The sequence below is a fragment of the Euwallacea fornicatus genome, chromosome 26 (assembly GCF_040115645.1).
Source record: "Euwallacea fornicatus isolate EFF26 chromosome 26, ASM4011564v1, whole genome shotgun sequence".
NCBI classification, from domain to species: Eukaryota; Metazoa; Arthropoda; class Insecta; order Coleoptera; family Curculionidae; genus Euwallacea; species Euwallacea fornicatus.
The window spans coordinates 1,456,033-1,469,133 of NC_089566.1; the positions used below are offsets into that span (position 1 = coordinate 1,456,033).

Genomic DNA, 13,101 nt, shown 5'->3' on the forward strand with positions numbered 1-13,101 from the left:
AATGTAAGCAATGTCTAGATGCTGATTATCAGTGCAATATGAATGTTGATTGTGCTGATTGAAGTAACCGTCTCTCTTAAAAAACGTTCGTTTCATCAGTCCACAAAACATGCGTAGTGAAATGGTCGTCTATGGTAATTTTTTGGAGCAACCATTCGCCATAATTTACTCATCAAAGGAAGTCTCTCAGTAACAACGCAGAAACTTTTGTATAATGGAAAGGATGGCTCCCTTCTCAAACAATAAATGTATGGGTTGAAGCCTATGATACCCCAAGTTGCTGCGAAATGCTTCCAGTGCTTCTTTTCGAATCATTGCCAAGCACGCTAATTTAATCTTCTATATTAGGAGTTAAAGCATGACGAAGACGACCAAGGTCTGGTCTCGTTTTTCTCGACCTTTGTTTCAATCTCCGAAATACGTTTTTCGCCCGGTAGACTTCTGCTCAGGTATCTTTTAAGCTTCTAAGCTACTTGGGCATTATTAAGACATTCTTCCAAAACCAATGGCATATCTGTATAGTCGCTACTGGAGGACATTATCTAATGAAATTTTATTTAAAAAATAAAATGTCAATTGAACGTATAGAGAATAACACCACTCATCCGCAATACCGTTTTTATTGTCGATGCACATTTCAAAACATCGTTGCTAAATGCATATTTACAGAGTAATGACAGAAAAATTCTGATTTTCAAATTTTAAAAATGAGCCCAAAAAGAATGTCTTGAGTAATTTTTATTATGTCCCCAATGGTCCCCACAACGTACCAAAGACCTCATCCACCATTAAAAAAGGACCCTATTATACAGGACGTTCCATTTACAGCTGTGATTGAAAATTACTCAAAAATGATATGTTGTATGAAAAAAAGTTTCAAATAAAAGTTGTCCGGAAAAGAAAGGGATATGTCATGAAGATAGCGCCTTTTAGCCAAAACGTCATTTTAAGATCATTTCAAGAGAAACTTTTTTTTTGAACGGCAAACCCGTAATTTTTTATCCTTGTAGATCGTCAAAAAATTAATATTTTTTATTTGGACAACTTTTTTATTAGACATTTTTCTGCAGAGTTGTCCTTGATTTTTGCCAAATTTTTTAGAGAGTCGAAATTATTGCATTTTCCTTCTAGGAAAGTTTTGCAGTACACATTCTATTTAAAACTTATAACAATCCTTCCATCTAATAGAAAAATATATTTCTATGAAAAAAAACATGTTTTTTTTAAATTTGATAAATAAATTTAAAATCCTGATTTAAGAAACTTATGGAACCAAATGTTCAAAAGAATGTACTTCCTACTTCAAACACGTCTCAACTCTTATTTGAAAAAATATGTTTACTCTGCGCAACATCTCCCCGTTTATCAATCGACACGCATTTTCAACTCTCCTTTTCATGCTGTCTGCAGTTTTGGTACTTCTGCATAAACTTTGTCCTTTAAAAAACTCAGAGGAGAAAATCTGGTGCAGACAGATCGGGCGACCCAAGAGACCAATTCACTGGACCGTCCCGTCCATCCATCAATCCAGATACATTTAATCCAGAAGCTCACGAGACATTCTATAAAAATGGGCTGGACAGCAGTCATGCTGATAACCACATCACTCGTCTAATCGCGAGTGGAACGTTTTTTTAACAATTCCGAAAGATTATTACGCACGAATTTGCGGTACGTTTCTCTATTCAAGTTTCCTTTGATGAAGAAAGGTCCGATTAAACATTCCCCAATAACACCGCACCATGCATTTACTAACCATGATATTTGATGTTCAACTTCTCTAAGCCAATGTGGGTTTACAGCACTTCAAAAATGCAGATTATGGCGATTCATTGCACCATGGTTTGTGAATGTGGCTCGGTTCAAAAACAAAACGTTGGAGAAGAAATTTGCATTTTGATTTAATTGCTGCCTGGCCCGATTATAAAAATTGACTCGGTTTTCCAAATTAGTTCCATGGAGTTCCTGATGTAATTCTGATGTAAAGAAATGTGGCAATGACGGTATTTATTCACTTTCAAAATTCTTTGGACACTTGACTTTAATATTCCTGAGTCAGCAGCAATTTGACGACAGCTTACATGGCGATCGAAGGGAACAGCAGTAAAAACTGCTATTTGATTGCCTTCATGTGTTGCACTTCGAGAGCAATTAAATTTTTCTGTTTCCAACGTTTTCGTTTTTTTTTAAATTTTTAATAACGCTCTTGAAACTCGTCCAACAGAGAACTCTTTCAGCATAAAGTTCTACTGCCCGATTAAAATTTTTTTCAGCTTCTCCGTAAATAAAAACCATTTCTGATTTTTCATACAAAGTATAGCGATCCACTTTGATTATTGAATTTCAAAATTACAAAAATTATTTTTAAACAATTTCACACAAAACAATTAGATTGATTGTCAGAAAAAGAACATCGATTTCCTGTAGACCTTCAAAAAGTTCTAAAGATCTACAAGAATTTGTAAAAAAACTACAGGATTGCTATTTGAAAAAAAATTACCCATGAAATAACCTTAAAATTACTTTTTTTGGCTAAAAGTCACTACCTTCATAAGATGTCCCCTCTTTACCGGACCACTTTTATTTAAACTTTTTTTATACAACGTACCGTTTTTGAGTCATCTTTAATCACTGTTCTAAATCGAGTACCCTGTATAAGGACTTAAATAAACGTTCCTAAATGGTCAATTTAACATGCTCTAAATTTATTGATTATAAATAAATTGATTCAATCAGTAAATTTTGCTAAAGGGCAACAACTGTCACTCCGTAATGTGCCATTAAAAATTATAGCATTCCTTGATAAATAACATGTTTTTATCCACTACTAGCAATAAAGGACATCATTATTGGACGAGTAGACTAACTGTGAAGTTCACTTCCTTGCTTTTTTTTCTAAAATAGTTGAATAAGTTAATAACTCGACAAATATTATAATCAGGCTAAATATGTATGTATACGGAACATCTAATACGAAGCGTTGTAGTTTTCAATGCACAGGGTGTCGAAGTTTCTTCATATTCTAAAAAGCGAATTTTGTCATGAAGTTCGGTATATGAGGTTGAAATAATGTTGTAAACAACTTTTTCTAATAATTTTTTTCGACATCTAATGCGAAGCAAAATGTCGAGAATTTACCCTGTTTCTGAATTTGTAGTAAACATAGTTTACAGTTCGGATATCAGTTGAGTACCTTAAAAAATGTGACTCATCAACCTATACGACTTTGCAAAAATTCAAATCTGTACTCCTTTAAATAACGAAAATTTGAGGGTGTTTCATCTTATATGCGACACACTATACAGGGTGTCCCAGAAATAAGTGTCATAACTTCAACAAGTAACAGAACTCATCGATAGTAACAACTTTTGTCAAATACGTTTTTTTTTAAGTCACATTTATTTCCGGTATTTTTACCCATTAAAACCACTCTATGGCACCACTTATGGATTTTAAAAAAATCCGAATACACACTGAATATTTTGTTGATGTTTTCTTATCATAAAGTTTTTTTTACTAACCGCGAGTCAAGGTCGATGCATCGCAAGGCATCATTGTTTACGATTGATAGTATTGAGAAATTTTCGTGTGAAATGCTGCGTTTTACAAATTATGGATGCACTGATATGGTGTTAGCGTATGGAAAAACCCGTGGAAATACTAATCGGGCTCGACACATCGTTTCCCGGGTCGTCCTACACCCAATAGGCACATGTCCGTGTTATTCGAGGACTTCGAAATAATGGAACTTGCGCAGGTGCATGTCAAGATGGCGACAGACAACGGCCTAATCGTTTTGAAAATTTTGAAAATGAAATTTTGGAAATAATTCTGGATGTGGGGCACTCTTAGACTGGCAATAGAGCACAACGTGTTAAAAAATTCAATGTTTAGAACCGCAGGATTATCATCACCGACAGCGTTTCTGCAACTGGGTTTTAATGAAACTAAGGCGGGTTCCAAACTTTCTTAGCTCTGTATGTATAGCCACCGATGAAGCGGGATTCACCAGGTAAGGAATATGTAATATGCACAACACTCGCATTTGGACAGATGAAAATCCCCATGGTATAAAGCCTCGCAATTTTCAAGAGAGATTTTCAATAAATGCATGGGCTGGAATAATAAACGGTCGGCCCATCTGCCCTTACTTTTTACCAGATCGATTAGATGGTAGAAGTTATTTACAGTTTTTAAATAACGAGCTAAATCATTTATTGGAAAATGTTTCGCTAGAAATTCGTGAAAACATGTGGTAATTTCACGATGGTGCTCCTTGCCATAACGTCCGAATTGTTCGAGAATGGTTAAATGAGCACTTTTCCAAAGGGTGAATTGGTCGAAATGTTTCTCTTGCGTGGCCCGCTCGATCTCCAGATTTAAATCCTCGTGATTTTTATTGATGGGGCCATATGAAACGGATAGTGCATTTTACTCGAGTTGATACAATTGAGGAACTACGAGGACGCGTTGAAAATGCCGCCAGAATGATTCGAAATGATAGGGAAACGGTACTGAGAGTAGAAGAATATTTTCAACGCCCAATACAATTATGCTTTGAGAATAATTGTTGGATTTGTTAAATTACAAATTAATGTGCGAAACTAGAATCAAAATAGTAATAGATAAATAATAATTTCGGCATGGGTTGACTCACATTGTGTACGAACCAAACTGATTCACGTGCATATAAAAAGGGAAATATTTCTTGTAATCTTTCTCGATGCTCGTACTGCAGTAGTGTTTCTGTCGTTTATAAGTAAAGTCGGTTGGTGCATTTTTGTTTTGTGAATCCCAATTTCCCCTAAATATCCTCACAATTTCCAACAATAATGAAAGACATTTTGAACACTTAGTGTAACCTCTTTTGTAGGTGAGTCAAAAATTTTAATTAATTTAACAGTAAATAACGTAAAACCCCAATAACTCCCCCCACTACGCTGTATGCGTTTATTGATTATTCGCAAAAAAACATGCACATCAGAAAGCAGGCAAAAAAAATCTATGCGGAGGATCCGAAATGGCATTAACAATTTTAGATGGCATAGGCGGGTAATGGAATTATAATAAATCTTTTAATGAATTAAACTGGAAAACTCTACACCTCTTACGCAAAAAATGTATTTAAAAAAAATGTTGCCTTTGACGAGTTCTATTGATTCAAATTATGGAACTTATTTCTGGGACACCTTATATATAATACATACATATGTATGTCATATACATAGAAAACCATAATTAGACAAAATTCGAAAAATTTAAATTAGGTGTGTAGTACAATCTCTCGTATAACACTGAAAAAGCATTGTTTATTGAAAGCCAAGTTAGTTTCAGTAACACTTTCCAAAATTCCATTAACTGTTGCTGTAGAGATGTGGATATATGGCTATTTTTGCTAAACCCTCACGAAATGTAGATGTTTTGGTTTTTTATTATGCTTATAAAAGAAATGTAGTTAATTGGTGCCGTGTATTGATGGTTCTTTATCGTATGACCTATACATTTGCTTAAGACCGTATATATTTGTAAAAGGCAAATTGGAAGGTTTTGAGTATGGTTTGAAGAGATATAAATTCTTAGATAATTCAACCTACTGTTATCACGTCGACTCACAGACGTCGTTACTGACAAAAAAGTTGATGACTGAAAAACCGTGAGATGTATTCCAAGTTTACAGAAAGAAGAAAATTACTTTGACACCCTGTAAAATGAAAACAAACAACTTTTGTATAAAATAAGTTTGGCCGAATCGCTCTATTTTCTTTATCCTCTAGCAATCACTTGTACATGAGACATTTTAACACGCTACTGAAAAATTTCGAACTTAAATGCTATGGATAGCAAGGTCAAATTCAGAAACTTATAGCTTTGTAAATTCCAACTGCAAACTCTTTTACATTTCGAGTTACCATATAGCACCACCCAGCAATGGGAATCGAGCTTGCAACATTTATATAAACCAAATAAGTGTTTGTTACTTTTCTAAACGTGGCGCGATTTGAAAACAGAGGCCTGTTGAATGATTCATGAGGTTAACTTTTATTTGGTTGGCGGCATAAACCGAGGTATGAACTTCGCTGTATAAGAATACACAATTGTAGCAGCAACCATTTGCTTTTTCATTGTGAAATATGTGGAAAAATGGATTTTACAATAACGTTCTTCTAATAACACTGTTAAATAACATAAAGGGTTACCCCCTTAAGAACGAACAGAATGGGGATCTTGGAAAATATAAGTACGAATTTTGTTAACAAGACTTTGATATACAACAGACCATAATTTACAAAACATATTTTACTAATATGTGTATCATGAACAATATTTAATCGTGTATGCTTTAATAATACACAATTTTTTTTTTAATGATTACCTGTTATTACAACAATTTGGCGTTCAAAGGCTTCAAATTGAGCTACAGATACAAAACAAAGGAATTTTTTTCTACTACTGTTGCGTCGGGAAAATTTCTGACAGCAAAAGGAACCTAATATACAGGATGTCCCAGAAGTAATGGGACAAAGCGCAACGGCAGGTTTCTGCCATCAAAATATTACGATCCAACGCAATTGTTGCATTCCGAAAGTTGATATTAACAAAGATACAGAGTGTTAAAGTTAAAATTTTATTTCACATCTCCGGAGTCTTTTGACCTATGATAACGATGAACAATCCAATGCATTCGGTTCTATTGTAGTTAATAGAGGACGTCCATGAAACTGTCTTGGTTAGTTAAAAGGACTTTAACATTTTTCTACGTAGCTCCAGTAGCCAAGTTAACTAGAAATATTATTCTGTTTTTTTTTTTTAATTTGTCTTTTTCTGTTAAATATCCGGACCCAGTTGCGATTTTCCAAACTTTAAATCAGCATTCTGTTGGGCTCTAAATTACGCAACTTTTTTCACATTTCATCAACGCCGGACCATTTTCAAAATCCCCATGTTGCTCATTCTTACTTGGACACCCTGTATTAATCATCAAAATATAGTGTTAAAATTGCGAAAAAAAAACTACTGCCAGCGCTAACAGCTGTCACATACCAAAAATATACCTTTTTTTTCAAAAGTAAGTAAGCTGTATCTATAATAAAAGTTCTGGGGTCCCGAGTGGCCAAAACAAATTCATACGTTATTTAAATAGAAATGAGATATAAACATTAGTTGGTATTGGTAATGTTCATTGCGGCCACTCAAGGACTAACTACAGCTGATTTCCAAACGGTTAAACAGGTCAAACAAGAATGAAAAAGTGGTCACCGTACATTTTTTCTTACCTTGCGGCTGGGGGTTCGCGGCTGCGGCAGGAGGGGCGGCCGCACCCCCCTGCTGCGCCCCCGTAGCCGCCGCCGACTGCGTTTTTGTTCCGTGTTGGGTCGCCGTCGTGCCGCCGACTGCAGTAGATGTAACTTCCGAAACGTCGTCCGAAGAACGGGGGACACTACTAGCCCCCGATGCGGCATTACCCTCGGCCGACCAAGTCTTGCGCTACATAAAGTCATAAAATACTAAGTACTTACATAATTAAAATTTTTCGTAATTATTAAATAAAAAGTGATTATGTCGCCAAGGAACTTTTTAATGCCACATCGCTTAAAACATTGGCAGAACTTTTAACATACCCCTGTAATATTAAAAATAGTACTTTTTGTCAAAACGTGTCGAAAGTAGTTTATTTTTTGTCATTAATGTTAAGAGTACACTATACTTCATACTAAGGTAAAAGTAAACGATTAAAAATAAAACGTATTGAAACAGTTGTGCCTAATGAGCTACACAGAAAATTTGCCAACCCCACAACCTGACACCAGTTTAGTTATCGACAAATATGTACAATCGATTGACATGTCTTCACAGCTAATTATCGAGTGAATGTTAGAAGCAACTTACATGCTACTATAACTTATTAAAAATCCTGAGCCATTGTAAAATGTATATCTTTTTCCTCATGTAAATAATAAATCAAAATTCGCCAAATGTCAAATTTTGTCAAGAATGTGCGAAGTTTCTAACCTTCATCATTCAAACAAATGCTCACAATTTGATATTTTTTGACCTTCTAAGCACACTGAATCTATTCCGTCAAATCCTGTCACTACCGCTATACCTTATTTACACTGGGAAAAAACATCCGATTTCCATGTAGAACCAAGAAGTTGAAGTAGTATACCAGATGACAAAGAAAACGTGTAGCAGATTGTCATTTTTTTCATATTTATATGAACAAAATTGGGAACATTTCCAGAGATATATAACATGCGATTGAGCATTTATTTAAAACCAACTGGCATTTTTTCCTTTTCTGATTTAACCAGGTAAGGTCACAAGTTTTTCAATTTATATGCATCTCTGCATATTTCTGTAACTTGTTTTATTCTCTTTAAAATTACTTTTTTAAACACATACAACAAGTTGAGATTGACATTGTTAACAAATGAAATGAATTTTAATCAAACACATGTTGGCAACAAGAATTGAAAAATATTTGTTTTCTTTGTTTTCTTTTTTATTTCAAAGTTATTAAAAAGAGCTCCTCCTAGATCTTCAAAAATTCCACATATTCATATTAAACTTTTACAATGCACTTGAATAGATTTTAACCTTCAAATTTTAACATTTTCCATTTAACTATTTTTTATTTGTTCATTATAGGTTTCACTCTGGCCTAATTTCGACAATCTTAAGAGTTATTTGTATTTTTGAGTTAGTTCAAAAGTTATAGCTGGTTTGCCAATTGCACATCCACGTTATCGATTAGCACTTCAAATTGCATGTTTAACAACGAATTTAATGTTCATTTTATTTAGTTCTATCAATGTGCAAAATTAATAATAAAATAAGAATTCAATGTAATAAATTTTTCGGCAATCCTATGTACTTCTAGAGTTTTACTCCCGTTGTTAGTAGTCAATTCTTAAGAAATTATCCATTTCTGAGTCGTTTTTCTTATTTTCCTTAGCTCTCTGTATCACCAATACTTAATTCAGTTCAAGTTAGCACCAATAAATTTTGATCCCTTCTAGGACTCAAGTTAATTCAAATGCATCTTAAATGAACTTTACTCGCAAGTCTCGCAAAGAGATGTGTGTGGGCCTTTTTGGATTATGATAAGTTAGGATCTTACAAATTAGAAGAGTCAGAAAAAACATTAACTATACAATGTATAAGTTAAAAAAATTTTTTACTAGATGCGCAATTAAGTTTTTGGGTTTCACACATGGATGGCGCTAACGACACATGCAGTCGGCACTATGTCAGAAGTTGTATTTTGTTTATAACTTGGACAGTTGTTAACAATAACCAGTTGTAATATCAACATATATCGCAACGCAGAAGTAATTTTTCTAAGAAATGAAAATGTCGAGTTTTGTGTCAAATAAACAGCATTTACGGGAAGTTTAACTTTTCTGCTTTAACTTGAAACAAAAAAGCAACTAAAGCATTTTATTTGTTTGAGAACGCCTACGACGGGTATGCACCATCTAAAACCACCTGTGAAAATTGGTTTAAACACTTCAAAAGTGGCGATTTTGATACAGGGGGACAAAAAACGCTCCGGAAGATCAAAAACAATTTAAGACGCCGATCTGCAAGCGTTACTGGATGAAGATGATACGCAAACACAAGATCAACTTACAGGGTCATTAAACATAATTCGTCAAAGTATTTCCAAACATTTGCATGCTATGGTAAAAATTCAAAAGGAGAGAAAATAGGTCCCAATGAGTTGACTCAGAGACAAATGGAAAATCAAACACCTACTTCGAAAATTTTGTATTTACAGCATGAAATAAAGGACTTTCTGCATCGAATTGTTACTGAAGATGAGAAATGGATATTTTTTGAGAATCCCAAACGCACAAAATCATGACTTTCACCCGGAGAAGCATCAACATCCACGGCACGGCCAAATCGCTTCGGAAAGAAGACAATGCTCTGCATTTGGTGGGACTAGAAAGGAATCGTGTACTATGATCTGCTGAAACGAGGCAAAACTGTCAGTGGGCATCTCTACTGACAACAACTAATCAATCTGAAGTATGCATTGCTCGAAAAACGGCCAGAATGGGCCATGAGATACGAACGAGTGATATTGCAGTACAGCGCTCCATGCCTTCACACTTCTATCGTCCAGAACATCATGAAAACGTTGAAATGGTATCTGCTACCGCACAGGCCATATTCGCCAGACCTGGCCCCTTCCAACTATCACTTGTTCTGGTCGTTAACACATGGCTTGGCAGGGCTACACTTGGCCAATTTCGAAAAGTGGAAAATTGGTTAGATGAATGGTTTTGGGTCCAAAGACACGTCGTTTGATCGCGGCGGTATTCATGTATTACCAGAAAGATGGCAAAAACGTGTAGGTAGCGAGGGGCGATACTTTGAAAAAACCATTTTATGTATTTCTCTTGAAATGTTCCATTTTTCATTGGTTATATAAACACGAAAACTTAGTTACGCACTTAGTATAACGCTATCTTTAATTGGCGATAGCTTTATGACATTTTTGAGGAATTAAAAAAAGAACTAAATGAAGCATTTGCAAAAAAACTGTTACAACTTGTAACTTCTCCCATACCACCCAATTTATGGCGTGTTGCGCCACCTCGTGATAGTTGAGCATAGAGTATTGTCACGTTACACAGCAGCGACGAAACGTTTAAATATAGTTAAATTTTTCTATAGACCTCCAAAATATTTAATGCATTAGTTATATTACATATGATTATACCTGGTGTAAGTCAAATCGTTTGGAGCTTAATATGAAATATCAATAGAAATTTGGCGAATTACTAACGACATAAAAACAACAGTCGATCTTGCGCTAAAGCAATATCACTTCCACATTTTAAACTTAACAACTTTATTGTGCAATAACACAAGATCTGTCTGAAGGTCAGCTTAATGAGACTGAATTTAAAACCCTCAAAATGATGTGTCAATCAACCTCCCTTTTCCTTTTTCTCTCCCAATTTTGCAGTTACAGCTATCATTAACAACTCATCGAAAAAAAAAAAACTGCAGCCTTATAGGTGTGGCCCATATTTTTTCTCTTTACCCAAAGAATGGTTCTCCTAAGAAAGCACTGTACATTTCATCAAAAAACATAAGGAATCAAAAGAAGTCAAGTGAAAAAGGTGAACTCTTTTCCCTTCCTCCAACCAACAATCTTCATATTAAAAGTTTATGACAAAGATGTGAATGTTATATATGGATTAAATAGTAGCAAAGTTGGGCAATCAGCCAGTCAATAAAGTGTATTTTTGGAAATTAAAAAATTCCCGATGTTTTTTGTTCAGATCAGAAATATTACATATATGATACAACATGTAAATGTCTTATTTAAAAAGTTGACGCCATATCAAATCTTAACATTTTCAAGTATCATAATTTTATTTTGACTTTTAGTTGAAGAATGTAAGCAGGGTGTCAATATATGAGAAAACACCCTGTTGCCTGTCAGACTTTGTCATTGCGATTGTAACATTTTTAGATAAAGTGTCAGAATAATTTATATTTGCCGGGTTCTCGTTCGGATAGCCAGAATCTGTACCGTCTAATAACAAGGACCTATTCCACTGGTTCCCCTGATTCTATTTCTCATAATTTCCATAAAAATAATGAAATCATTCCAATACATGTATCACCAAAATTAACCATGTGTTACCCCAGATCTTGCTTTAGATGTTTCGTACCCTTTATCACGATCGAATTAAACTAAATGTGAACTCGACCTGAACTAACCAAACTAACCTCTTACCTTTTGCCCACAGCGCTGATATGTATCTAACAGCTTAATGGTTGAAGCTCGAACAAATGGTTGCCCATTTGGACTATCATTTATAACTTCAGCAACGTCCTCTTGAGCGGCTCCTGACGAGCTGCCACTGTTCAGCAAAGAACTGAAACCGGAATTGTCCACGAATGTGATATCTGACGCCACTGACTCGTTGTAATGATCGTGAGATTTTCGTTTTTTTGGGGCACCGAGAAAAATCCTTGTTGGTGGATTGTTAAATGATGGAATATCGGAATTATTGTTGCCTGTGACCATATGCTGGGATTGGATAAACATGTCATGCAGTCCCTGCAAATAAAAAAAAAATACAAATGAATAGGCATCTAAATCTTAACCTACATACTTTAATTTAAACAAGTACTGTTATGAATGTGCCAAATTAGCATTAACTAAATATCCAAATATCTGACCACTAACTGGACCAAATTGCCAGAAACACTTTCAACAGGTATATCTCCAGTTACAACCAAAAGAGAGAGATAAAGTGAAGTGAGAATGTAAAGAGAAAAAATGTATTTATTATAAATGTTTTCAAAATGTTTGATGAGTCTTTCATGTAGATGAACGTAAACAAAGCCAATTTCAAGAAATAAGCCCATAATTGTCAATGTAAAAAAATTGAATATGTTAATAATTATTAAATTTTGTACTGTACATCCTGTATTAGAACAATTTGCATTATTTTAAAATTAATTTAAAATTAAACAAAAAACTTTTTATAGCTGCTCAGTATTGAAAACATTATGCATAATAAAAGATTATGGCAATATGTATCCAGTCATTTTAGGCCCCCCCACTTATTAACATGATGAAACAAACTTAATAATAGAATCAGTGTCAATGCCTCAAATATTTTTAAAAGGGTTTTGCCTATTTACATCACAATTTTCAGGTATGAATCATATATTTCAAAAAAACAATTTTCATAGCAAAAATTGAAAACAAACTGAAAATTCAACCAGGGATAATTAAAATAAAGTTTGAAAAACAAGTCTAGCATTATAAAAAGAATACATTTAAAGAATCAACCATAAAATTGACTAAATTATCCTCAGAATTATCATTTTTCTAAAATAAACCATACTATATCTGCAAGAAGATAGTGAGTTGACACATGCAATGTGTGAAACTTATGCAAGGATTATTTCATAAGATTTACACTATACTTGTTGACAATTGTGGAAACTATGAAAATTTTTTGCATGGATATGCCCCTTTCTGCAACCCCTTAAAGGCGTTCAATTGTTTCACACATGATTCTTATGTATAAATTGTGTTAATACAAAATTGATAGGCATGGT

The 13,101-nt window shown here is 34.3% G+C and overlaps 1 protein-coding gene across 8 annotated transcripts in view; it reads right to left on the bottom strand.

Annotated features, from left to right (window-relative positions):
• The window catches only part of Hipk (Homeodomain interacting protein kinase), an 81,148-nt gene that overhangs the window by 66,573 nt on the left and 1,474 nt on the right, over window positions 1-13,101 (bottom strand). For 7 of the 8 annotated variants that reach the window (XM_066296850.1, XM_066296845.1, XM_066296847.1 and 4 more), the window contains exons 2-3: window positions 11,762-12,088; window positions 7,263-7,485 (exon numbers count right to left, since the gene is read on the bottom strand). In XM_066296850.1, coding sequence (XP_066152947.1) covers window positions 7,263-7,485; window positions 11,762-12,076 — 538 coding nt within the window. In that variant the 5' untranslated portion in view covers window positions 12,077-12,088. The remainder of the gene's footprint in view (window positions 1-7,262; window positions 7,486-11,761; window positions 12,089-13,101) is intronic. The other variant, XM_066296849.1, reaches the window with a different exon arrangement.